The sequence below is a fragment of the Neofelis nebulosa genome, chromosome 10 (genome assembly GCF_028018385.1).
Source record: "Neofelis nebulosa isolate mNeoNeb1 chromosome 10, mNeoNeb1.pri, whole genome shotgun sequence".
NCBI lineage: Eukaryota > Metazoa > Chordata > Mammalia > Carnivora > Felidae > Neofelis > Neofelis nebulosa.
Window position 1 is genome coordinate 73,805,632 of NC_080791.1, and position 12,470 is coordinate 73,818,101.

At 56.6% G+C, this 12,470-nt stretch overlaps 1 protein-coding gene across 1 annotated transcript in view; it reads left to right on the plus strand.

The window, feature by feature from the left end:
- The first annotated feature begins 2,552 nt into the window (after window positions 1-2,552).
- The window catches only part of KCNC1 (potassium voltage-gated channel subfamily C member 1), a 45,096-nt gene continuing 35,178 nt past the window's right edge, over window positions 2,553-12,470 (plus strand). The window contains exon 1 of the mRNA XM_058688396.1: window positions 2,553-4,246. Coding sequence (XP_058544379.1) covers window positions 3,677-4,246 — 570 coding nt within the window. The 5' untranslated portion in view covers window positions 2,553-3,676. The remainder of the gene's footprint in view (window positions 4,247-12,470) is intronic.

Sequence of the window (12,470 nt, forward strand, 5' to 3'; positions counted from 1 at the left end):
GACAGCTCCCCACCTGGGAGGATCCTTTCTCCAAGCCTTCTCCAGTTGCTATGTAGGGGATTTTAGGATGTAGTGGATACCCTTTCACATTTCTCCTCCCTCCAACCCTCTCCTGCCTCTCTTTTTCTAGTACATCCTCCAGGGCCAGGCCTTACCAGGGCTCCTGATCATCAAACTTCCCCTTACTAGCAGCCTCTGTCTCTCCACCTCTGCACCTGACCACCACGTGGGGCACCTTTCAGTTTCCCATTGTGGCTCACCATGGGGTAGTAGCCTGAGTGCGCTCTGCACTGATGCCTTGAGAGACCCTGGTTATGTACTTCCCCCCGACTCAGCCTTGGTTCAGGGCTCCAGATTCTCATGGCCCCTGACACTTGAATGCTAGGATCCCAGGCCCTCTCCTGGTCTTCCTCAAATCACCTAGCCCTTAACAAGGAGCTACTGTGTTCTGGGCACTGTGGAAGGAACCAAACAAGAAGCAGCCTTGGAGGAGCTGATAGTCCTTTTGGGGGAAAGAGATGAGCTACAGTGAAGGTTGGGGAGCCATACTCTGATCCAATGTGATCCTTCCTGCAGGAGAGGGAAGTGGGGAGTCCTGGCTCCCTGTGGCTTGTGGAAACACAGAAGGCTTTCTGAGAGAGAAGAGAGTTTGGATGCCTGGCTGGAAGGAAGAGAAGGTTTGGAGAGGCCTCTTTCTGGTCTCTCCCCATCTTGATTTCTCTCAGCCAGGGGTGTGTGTGTGTGTGTGTGTGTGTGTGTGTGTGTGATGTCCATCTCTCTGTGTCCATCTTTTTCTCTTCTTCCCATTCCTCTGTTTTATCACCTCCTTGCATTGGGGCAGAGCTTTCTGAGAGCCTGTTTCTTGGGGAATCTGAATTTGGGTGAGGCTGAGCTGCACTAGGTTAGGGGATGGGGATCACACTGGTCATGGTGAGAGAGACACTCAAAAGCATTCTCATCCCTGCATTACTCTGAGATTGAAGGGGAAATAATTCTGGTTTAGATCAATCTCTGGTGGGAGGAGGTGCCATCCTGGTCCCAGACTCCAGCTGTCTCTTTGCCTCTGCCTATCACTGCCCCTGTTTCTGCCCTTGTCCTTCTCCCATCCTTCGTGTTTTGCTCTGCCCCTTGCCCTTTCCAACCTTTTCCACTCCTCCAAACCTTCCCACTACCACACACAGACTTCCCTGGGCTGGGATTTCCCTGGCCAAGTGAGGAGACAGATGTCCAAGGCACAGCTTTGTCCCCCGGCTCACAGCCGTGTCTGCAGGTCAGTGTAGAGGGACAGCTGTCTGCACAGTTAGCAAGAGCTGACAGGTAAATAAGAGCCTCCTGTCTTCTTAATTAAATCGCCCTTTGCCCAGGCAGCCTTGTGTTCGATTGGGCTAGGCTGGGATCAATAAGCCTCCTTCCTGGTGCAGCCAACCCTGGAGCTGGGCCTGACCTCCCCAGCCCTGCCCAGACCCACCTGCCCACTTCCCCAAAAGCCTGGGAGCCCCTTGAGGGCAAGGTCTCTTGTGCCTGAGACAGAGTGTGGAACAAGGAAGGAATAAAAGAGTGATTGAGTAAACTGAGGCACGGGCAGCAAACATGGGCCAGGAAGGCTTGGAGGCCCAACCTGTAACCCCCCACACCCAAGATCAACTGTGAAGCTGTGGAAATCACAGCAGAAGCTGCACCCATCGAGCTCCCAGGCACAGCCATCAGCTTACCACTCAGGCAGCTGAAGCCCAACGGAGAAAGGGGGGTTGCAGTTGCTCCTTCTGACCTCTAAGGGCAGAATACCCTTTTCATAAGGGATGCCCACCTAGGGATCCGGCGCTAGTGTGGATCAGTGAGCTGGGACCAGTATGGTAGAGCGTGTGGCTCTTGCGGGAGACTAGGGTCAGCCTGGAATTATGAAGGACCCAGGGTGAGTAAGGGGTCAAAAGGCGTTCATAGTGGTCCAGGATTATTGGGTTGTTAGTAGAAGGCTTAGAGGACAGCGTATGTGTTTTGTGTTTGGAGGATGTTATTTTGAGTCCATTCAAGAGGGATCTATGACAAGATCGTGGGGGCTCCAGATTTCGCTACCGAAAGGGTCGGTATGAAAGGTTTCTTGGAGCTGCCAATACTCGTCCAGGTCAAGGTGTCTCTGAGCGGTCGAGGGCATCTCGTTTCACTTGGGTATCAGAGAGTCCCTAGTTTGGAAGGAGAGGAAAGGGTGCCGACGCCCTTCTCACCTCAGTCTGATACGGGGGGCCAGGCCTAGACGTCTCCTGGAGCCCCCGCCCATCGAGTGGCGCTACCCCAGGGCGGAGCGTCGGCGGGTCTCCCCAGAGCAGCAGAAGCCACGCGGGGCGGGCGCCCCCAGCGCCGGGGTTGAGGGAGGCTGGCTCCGCTCGGAGCTGGGAGGGGGGCGCGGAATCGGGGCTTTTTAGGACCCAGCGCGGCGCCTCCCTCCGGGGGCGAGTGCGGCTGCGCGCGCCGAGGGCTTGTGTCCGGAGAGCGGCGGGCTGGACGCGGACCGCGCGAGCGAGCAAGCGAGCAAGCGAGCCTAGCAGCAGCCCGGGCGGCAGAAGCGTCGCGGCGGCGGCGGCCGCTCCGCGCCTCGCCTCCCCGGCCTCGCCTCGCCGCGCCTGGACCCGCCACCCCCGCCTCCCTGGCGCGACCGCCGCAGCCCCTTCGTCTTGACCGGCACCTTCAACCGCCTGCCCGAAGCCGGGCGTGGAGCGCGGGGCGCAGAGGCGCCAGAGCCAGTGCCCACCGGCCTCGCAGACCGAACCCAGCCCAGAGAACCAGTGCGGGCCCCGCAACAGCTCGGGAGCTGTCCCTTCAGCACCGCCGCCGGAGTCGGAGCGTAGCCCCGCGGAGCTCCAGCTCAAGCCGGAGCGTACCCAGCAAAGCGCTCCGCGGCCGCCGCACCGAGCAGCGCCCTGGGTGCCCCTGCCCAGGGGGCCCGCCATCTCCTCCGAGAGGCGGGGAGAAGGAGCGAGAAGGGCGGGCGGGCAGGCAGGCGCGCCCGCCGCCGGGGGGAGCAGGCAGCCAGGCAAGGAGAGAGGGAGGGGGCCGGAGCCCGCCCTGCGCCCCGAGCTGCAGCCCGGCCACGCAGGGAGGAAGGCAGCGGTCATCCATCTCCCCAGCGCAGAGAGCGCGCTGCGGCGACCACCGCAGAGCAGAGCGCGAATTTCCCGGCCCCCTCTCCTCCCCTCCCCCTTCCGGGGGCTGATCTATCTGTCGGGCCTTTGGAGCAGCTGACCTTCCCCCAAAAAAGCTTTGTGTCAATTTCTCCATTTTCCCGCTGAGATGGGGACGGGAGCCCGGCCCCCCAACCCTCTTTTCCCTCCTCCCGGGGCTCGCCGCTGAGCACCGTCCCTCTCCCTCTCTTCCTCCTTCCCTTCCTCCCTCCCTTCTTTCCTCCTCTGCCTCCTCCGCAGCCGGACCAGCTCCCTCCCACATCTGGCGCCTAGAGACCCTTGGGATCCCGCGCACACGCCCCTGGACCAGCACCCGACAGAAAGCGCCCCTGAGGGGCTTGGGTCGCTCTTAGGGTGGCCAGAGCCACCATCCTCTGTCCCCCCCGACGGCTGGGGGGAGGGGGGAGGAGGCCCCGCGCCCCCCTCCCCGGCGCCAACTCCCCCTGGCGGCCGCTCCCATGGGTGTCGCTGGGCCGCGCCATGCCTAAGGGGGCGCCGCGATGGGCCAAGGGGACGAGAGCGAGCGCATCGTGATCAACGTGGGCGGCACGCGCCACCAGACGTACCGCTCGACGCTGCGCACGCTGCCCGGCACGCGGCTCGCCTGGCTGGCGGAGCCCGACGCCCACAGCCATTTCGACTATGACCCGCGCGCAGACGAGTTCTTTTTCGATCGCCACCCAGGCGTCTTCGCGCACATCCTGAACTACTACCGCACTGGCAAGCTGCACTGCCCAGCCGACGTGTGCGGGCCACTCTATGAGGAGGAGCTGGCCTTCTGGGGCATCGACGAGACCGACGTGGAACCCTGCTGCTGGATGACTTATCGCCAGCATCGCGACGCAGAAGAGGCGCTTGATAGTTTTGGCGGCGCACCCCTTGACAACAGCGCCGACGACGCGGACGCCGACGGCCCCGGAGACTCAGGCGACGGTGAGGACGAGCTGGAAATGACCAAGCGCCTGGCGCTCAGCGACTCCCCAGATGGCCGGCCCGGCGGCTTCTGGCGCCGCTGGCAGCCGCGCATCTGGGCGCTCTTCGAGGACCCCTACTCATCCCGCTACGCGCGGGTAAGTGACAACCTGCCCATCAGGAGAGCTGGGTGGTAAAGGCCGGGTTCTCTGCCTCCCTCGGGCAGGGGCGGATTGGAGAACTGGCGCCTAGGGAATCAGAATTGAAAGGAGTGTGTGTGTGTGTGTGTGTGTGTGTGTGTGTGTGTGTACATATGAGAACGTGCATAAACGCGGGGATAAGAGAGAGATTGCTCTTCCAGGGTGACTAGTTTTGTAGGTATGTAAGGTCTGTGTCTGTATTTCCAAATTTAATATGTATGAGTGAGTACAAATGGGTGTTTGTGTGTATGAGTAGATTGTGTGTGCATATTTATGTAAGTGTGGTGGTGTATATTTGGGTGGGTAAAGTATGTAGTGGGAATGAGTGAACGTGTGTATGTTTGAATGTGCAGGAGTGCCTGTGTGTGCATATTTGTGTCTTTGCAGATGTACACTGTGAAGGTGTGAACTGCCCTTTAGATTTTCGTGTGGGGAGGGAAGCTGGGAGTCCTCCCTCCCTCCCTCCCTCCCAGGTAAGCGGCATCTGGAGCCACGCAGGGCCTACAGAGGAGGGCTCGAGGCCTGGTCTGCTGCTTAAGACAGACCACCCTCCCCAGGGAGCAACCTCAGGCCCTTGTGAAGAGAAGGTTGAGAGGGAATCTTTGTGGCTAATTAATAGCTTTGTAGTTGGTGTGGGGCTGGGCTGTGGGGAGGAGGATGTGGCCACTCTGAGACCTAGTGCTGGGAACAGGGCCTGACTAAAGGGGAGGGTTTTGGAAGGGGCCACTCGGCTTATACTATGCTTCCTCTGGGACCTGTCAGGGGCAAAGTAGGGGCCTAAAGGGTAACATGACCCAAGGGGTGTGAGAGGTGGGTGTGTCATCATCAGCCACTCCCCTTTAGTAACAGCAGCTTGTTGCAGGAGACAAAGGGCACCCTGCTGCTGACCTTGGCCTCTCAGAGGCTTCTTGGGATTAGTTTCTTCATCTGTTAAATGGGAGAAGGTGTCTGGTGAATCTAAGGGTCTTTGCTGCTCAACTGTGCCCTAAGGGGAGACAGTGGTGGCAGCCACCCACCCTGGAAGAGACACCCCTTGCCTTCACTGGCTCTGTGGTCTGAAGGGAGCCGAAGGCATGAGGGGGAGGGTCAGAGTTGTGAATTTAAAGCAGAGCCACCCCTCAACCCCCCACCAGGCAAACCACTGCTCTCTTTTGTTGCTCCACATCCCTTCTTTCCTGCCCCCTGGAGCTGAGGTGGGGAGGATTAGGCAGGGAAGGAGGCAGGATCAGTGCTAAGGATCAGTGGGGGAAGAGGACTGGGGGGGCACTGAGGTGTCCATGAGGAGAAAAAGGCTGTTTAGGCACAGGCCTGATACATTTGTGACTTCGATAAAACTCTCAGTGTTTTAGCATGCAAGGGAGGGGGCAGCAGGTCAGAGTCTTATGCATTAAATTTTAGAACAGATGTGGGGGAGGGTGGATAGCAACAGAACCAAGCCCTTCGTTTTGCCACTAGAGACCCTACACAAGGTCACTCAGGGAGCCAGAGGCCAAGCAAGACTAGAACCCAGGTCCTCTGGGACCCCATCATCTCCTGAGCTGGATGCCAGTTCCCTGCCATTTCCAGAATGGACTGGGACCCTCAGAGATCTACCCTCCCCTCTCCTCTCCTGACAGAGGCCACCACAACCAGGGAATTATGTAACTGGAGGCTGTGGCTGAGCTGTGGAGAGGGGCCGGAGGAGGGGGTCTGGGAGGTTGAACCAACACATATTGGGGCTGGGCGCATGCTCGGCAAAGGCCTGGGTTAGGACAGCCACCCATTCAGCCTGCATTTGACCTTGGACAGCATCTCACCACCACCACCATCCCCCTTGGCCCAGGAAGGAAGTAGGCCCAATTTTCTCATTGTCCTCTCAGCCACCTGGCTCCCTAGTAAGAAGCTGGGTACCCTCACCCTACCCCTTGGGCTCAGTTTTAGGGTTCTGACCTGTGTTCCTGACTTTCTGGATAGACAGGGGACATGTGGGGTATGTTCCACCCCCACCCCCTTACTGTCCATCTTCTTCCACTTGACATTCCTAGGCCATGGGGTGGTCTTTACCCAATGCAGATAAATGGGCTGATTAGTGTGGTCTGGGGTCTTGTTGGTGTTTGAACCTTGCAGAGAATTCCTGATTGTCTCAAGTGTTCATTGAAGAACAGACTCTGAGGGAAAAGCTGGACTGTAGTGGGGAGATGGAGGAGAGTTAGAAGCCCCCACCCCCCACCCCCTGTCCGCGCCTTCTTTTCCCTGTAGCCTCACAGAATCACTCCAATTCCTCTGGGTGACAAATGAGGACACTGAGGCCCACAGAGGAAGGACCTGCCCAAGGGCACTTGAGAACTGAGGCCAGAGCCTGGATTAGAACCCAGGCTTCCTGCTGCACGCCAAGCTGGCCTTAGCTGCATTGCGCTGCCTCTCTGCGGCTCATCTGCGCAGGGACCAGCCTGCTGCCTGGCCTTCCTCCCCCTCCATCTTTGCTCGGCTGCTGCTGTCACCTTTGTTTACCCCTCCCCCCTCTTCAAACTGGTGGGTCAGGGTTTACACTTTCATTCTAGTTTCTAGACTAGAATCATGGATGTGTGTGACATTGTACGTGTGTGTGGCATTGTACGTGTGTGTGAAAGAAAAGCTGTATGTGTGTGAAAGGGAATCTGTGTAAGAGAGCTTCCATGTGGGTGTGAGAGATTCTTCATGTGTGTGAGAAAGCCCATATGAGAATAAAAATACGTGTGAGTGAGACTCTGGGAGGAGAGTGCGCGTGTGCGCGCGCATGTGTATATGCGTGTGGTGAGACTATGTGCAAGAGATTCCGTGAGGGTCTGTATCAGAAATTCTGTGTGAACGTGAGAGAGACAGATTCTGTGTGTTTTCAGATGGACTTTGTGTGTGAGAACGAGGCAGCGTGGGAGAGAGTGCGTATATAAGAAAGAGAGGGAGACTGTACGTGTAAGAGAAATGCTGTGTGTGTCTGAGAAACTTGGGGTGTGCCACTGTGTGAGTACCTTGCTGTCTGTGGCGAGTGTGACATTGTCCATGTGAAGCTGTGCATGTGTGGCTGCGTGCGTGTGTGTGTGTGTGCGTGTGAGGCTGTGTGCATGAGACCATCTGTGTGTGAGTCTGTATGTGGGGTGGGGGACCGTGTGTGTGGCACAGACTGTGGATGTGTGAAGCTCTGTCATTGTGGCTGTGTGTGAGAGAGACCCTGTGTTGCCCAGGTGTGGGTGTTTCTTGAGGAAGATGAAATTCCAGACCAGCTTCCTGCTTGCTCCCTTGGTCTCCTGGTCCTCCTGAGCTGCTTTAGTGAGCGGTTTTGCTCCTCATTTCTGGTCCTCGATAGAAATACTGCTCTAGGCCAGGCCGGTTGTTGGTGCACGGACCAGACAGTGAGGTTACCCTCCCCCAGGCCTTCTTGTTGACCCTGGAAGAAAGGGCTACTTGGCTGGGGTGGGAAGTCCCATCTGAGCTCTTCAGGGGTGACAGCGAGCTAGAGCTGCCTGTTCCCCAGACCCTCTCTCCTGTGCTTTTCTGGGCACCCAGCTGAGGGGGGTGAGGGGTGGGAAAGTGAGCTGGGACAGGATGACCCCAGCTCGTGTTCTGGGGTGAGGGGTGCTACCCCAGATGCACACAAGCAAAGGATGATGGTGGCACTATGCAGTAAGGACCATGAAGGGGCTTCCTGGGCTTGTGAGAGAAGCAACAGTCCCAGAGGAGGTAACGCTAAGGTAAGCTTTGGGGGGCAGGTAGGAATAAGCCAGGCAGATGGCAGGGGATGGCAGTCCTGGCAAGCAAAGCCATGAAGGTGTGGGAGCAGGCAGGGCTGTTGGTGAAGTCTGGAGCAGCCCTGCCTTGAAACCTGCCCTTCTCTCTGCCTTGGGAGCCAGTGCAGGTCTGAGGCCCTTGGCTTTTATCTATGATTTGCATGTTTTCATCAGGAACATTGTTGTGTTTCAGGTCAGGGCTAATGCTGGTCCTTGTTCTGCAGGTCAGAAAGTATCTTTAGTATGTGGTGTGTGTTTGTGTGTGTGTGTGAGAGAGAGAGAGAGAGAGAAAGAGATGACATCTGTCCCCCTTGCAAATGACAGTCACTTGACCTTCCAAATGATAAGGAAGTTCCAGTGGTTCCCAAGCTGGGGAAGCCCCACCACCCCACTGCCCACCCCTCCACTCTCTGTCTCTCTGCCTTGTCCCCTCCCCTTTGGGACCTGATGCAGCCCCAGCTTCTCCTCAGCTCCCTGGGAAGGAAATGCACTTGGTGGCAGGAATGAAGAGTCCAGCAAGAGACTTCTGTTCCTCCATGGTGTCTTAGCTGACACAGGGCCTTGGAGTCTTGGTGAGATTCAGGAGAGAGCTGCTCTCAGGGACTTCCTACACAGCCTCCCACCTCAGAGCCTGCCCCCTAGGCCAGGGCCCCACCTCTGGTCATGGTAACCTGTGAAGGAGACCCATGGGCAGTGGGGAAGGGGCTGGTGTGTTCCCCTCTCCATCACCCCATGTGTTCCCCACCACAATGTGTCCCCAACTTAGTGTTTTTCTCCTTCCTGCGATATTTTCACAGATGTCCTTATGTCTGAATGGTACCTGCACCCCCCCCGCCCAGCTCCCTTCTCAGTAATGAAAACCAGAAACCAGTGTCTCCTCATCACAGTCTCTCAGCCCCTTCACCTCTGCAGTGGACATAGGGGCGTCTGGGTGGCTCAGTCAATTAAGCACCTGACTCTTGATTTTGGCTCAGGTCATGATCTCACGGTTCATGAGATTGAGCCCCACGTCAGGTTCTGTGCAGACGGAGTGGAGACTGTTTGGGATCCTCCTTCTCAAACTAAATAAATAAACATTTAAAGTAAACTAAACTGAAATGGACATAATGATAGAACTTAGCCCAGAGAGTTAATGGAAAGATTAACCAAAGTAATGTGTGGAGAGCCCCGAGTCACAGGGTCCGGATGCAGTAAGTGCTCGATAAATGTTGGCTGCTACCATCACTCCTGTTGGTCGTATTATCATTCTACTTCACGGCCCTCTAGATTCTGTCCCTGGCCCTCCATCCCCACGTCCACCATCCTGGTTCAAGCCGCCATCGTTCCCCTCACTCCTCCAGCAGCTGCCGACTGCTCTCCTGCCTCCAGCCCCCGGACCCTCCAGTTCATTGTCTACTTGGCAACCACAGAGGTCTCTTCAACTCACAAATCTGTCAGCTCATTCCCTTGCCTATTTAAAACCCTTCGGTGCTTCCCTGGACCATACTGTGGTCCCTCAAGCCCCGCGTCCCTCTTCAGTCTCCTCTGGCCTGGCTCGCCCCATTGCTCATTGAGCTGCAGCTACCCTGGCCTCATTTCAGTTCCTTGCCTGTGCCAGGTGCCCCTGCTTCAGGGCGTTTGCACATGCTGTTCCACCTGGAACACTCTTTCCTCCTGTTTTGCACCTCTTCATCCTTCACATCCCACTCAAAATGTTGTTCTACATGATGCCTTCCCAGAACCCACAGTGGGGGTCAGTGTTCAGAGTCCTTCCCTTCAGAGAAGTTATCTGGTATGTAATAAAATGTTCGTTAGCAGCCTTTCTTGAGTCAGGTTTGTTTCTACCTCCAGACTCTAAGCTTCTTACATACTCCATAATAGGAGTGACTGTTATGACAGAGGAGGAAGTTGAGGCCCAGAGAGGAGTGCTTTCCCAAGGCCAAATGTGAGCAGGTTACTTGGGCAGGTTCAGACACCCAGATCTCTAACTCCTGGCTTAGTGGCCGGAGAGCCGGTCATCCACCTTCCGATGCCTCAGGGAGTGTTTGGAAGCTGGTGCCTTGGACGCAGGTATCTGTGCTCCTTAACTCTGAGCGGGAGGCCTGGCATCTGCCAGAAGCTTTGGGAAGATTGGCTTGAGCTTCCCAGAGAGGCAGACAGGTTGTCCTAGAGCTGGGGGAAGGATTCTGGAGGGGGCTCATTTCAGGTGCCGCTGCCTGGGCCAGGGATCTCGGAGCCTCCCAAGACAGCTGACTATAGCGCTATGGCTATTCTGAGCGGTCCCATGACCAGTGTGCTCACTCTGGACCGAAAGGTCAGGGCCTCCTGTCAGCCCCTAGGCCAGCCTGGCCACCCCACTGGTTTGAGCTTCCCTTCCCTGGGTGCAGGCTCAGAGGAAGAGGGGGGCCTTGGGGGCTCCTGGGACTATGGTTGCCCAGGCCTTATTCATGGGGACCACTTGGGTCGGAGGGACCACCTTCCACATGCATGGGACTGTCGGAAAAGATGGATGTTCCTGGGCCACCTCTAGCCACTATCCTCATCCAGTGGAGAAACAGGGTCAGAGAAGGGAAGACACTTGCCCAAGACCACACAGGTGAAACTCAAACTCCCACCCCTAGCCTCTCAGCCCTGGACCTGGCCTTTTGCATTTCTTTTGGCTCACAGATTTAACAGAATACCAAATCCCACCTGGGCCTGCTGTTCTCTTACTTACTCCCATTATTTCCTCCCCTGAAGGAGGGAGATTAAGCAGTTACCTGCCTTCCCACCTCCCTTCTCCACTCCCCTAAGAGGGCCCAGCACAGCTGGTTGAAATTTCTGCAGGTCGTTCAACCCAGAGTTGGCCCAAATTCTGTTCTTATCATCCTCCAAGCAGGATTTTCTAGAACCCCTTTCCTTTCTTGAATCATAATACTAACGGCTGCTATTTACGAAATCATTTACTATGTATCCGTCTTAAGGACTTAATTTACATATTCTCATTTAATTCTCACAAAACTCCCAAGGAACTGTATTATTATTATGGTGCCAGTGTTGCAGATGAGGCTGCTGAGGCTCAAAGAGGTTAACTAACTCACCCAAGGTCACTTGGCTCACGAGTGAGCCTTCAGACCTGGGGCTGCCTGACGCTGGATTTCTGTCCATAACCACACTTCAGCCTCCCATTGCTGGGCCAGGATAGTGGGGTCTGTGGCCCAGTTTGGGTTCCCATCTGGTTCCCTCCCTGCCCCAGCAAACACTGTTTCCCAACAACCTGTCCGGGAATCCTGCTCTGCAAGTTCTGGCCCCTGAACAATGGCAGGTGAGGGTCTAGCCTGGTGGGGTAGGGGTGCTCCGGCAGCCCCCAGGGAGAGGGTTTCAGGAGGTGCCTCATCGCCCCCACTATCCAGGCAGGGCCCAGGGCTCCATGTGTCTACAGGGAAATGGCAGAGAGCTCAGGGAGGATTAGAAGCTGTCTTGCATGAGGTGATACACGGGGGACGTGGGGGTGGGGGTAATGCTGGCTCCTCCTCAGCTCGGCGTTCGAGGCCTTCTGCTCTGGAACCTGGCCATGAGCTGTTCCTTTCTGCCAGGCTCCTCCCTGGTCTCCTTGCCTTCAGCCCTCATTCCAACCTCTGGGTTTTTGTTCATCTATTCCTCTCTCTCAGTGGCCTTTCTAGATTTGTTACATGTGAAAACCCATCCTGCAAGGCTGCTCATGCATACTCTGGCTTCTCCTGTCCTTGCTGACCACCTTTGGGAGTGAGGGATCTGGGTTGAGCATGGAGTCAGCAGGCTTGCATGATTTGAGCTGGAGGTTAGTGAGTCACTTCTGGAGGCCTGTGGCTGGGGACAGGCAGGCCGTTAGGATAAAGGACCGGCCCAGGTGCATGGAGAGATGTGGCCACAGACAAGACCCGAGTTGCGGGCATCAACAACTGAGCCAGAGCGAGATCTGTAACCGGGCCATCACACCAACCGGGCTCCCTTGGGAAAGTCCCACCGCCCCCTCAGTCTGCAGGTGTTGCCTCTGTAAAATACGAGGTCATTCCAAATGACCACCAAGTCCTTTCCCACTTCTGACATTCCAGGAGTCTAAGAATTCCTGGCTTTGGCTTCCCAGAGGCACTGTGGGAGCCACATTCGTCCTTCCCTATCTCTCCTTCCACGTCTTCAGCCCAGCTCCTCTCTAGGACACATTTGAGCCCTCCTGGCAAGGGCCCTGACACCAAGCAGGCAGGAGCCCAGGGGAAGGGCTCTGAAGAGCTTCCTCCTACATTCATTCAGCCTCTCTCAACCTGTTTTCATTCATTCATTCAAGGTCTTGTAATCACGCCCTGCCTGGGGTCGTCACTGTGACCACTGTGAACCATCGCTGGCTCACCCAGCCCACTCACCCACTGTGGGTGCCATCCATTTAGGGTGTGCTTGCTCGGGCCCAGCAGGTGGCACCTGTTTGCCCTCTTCTCCAGGCCCTT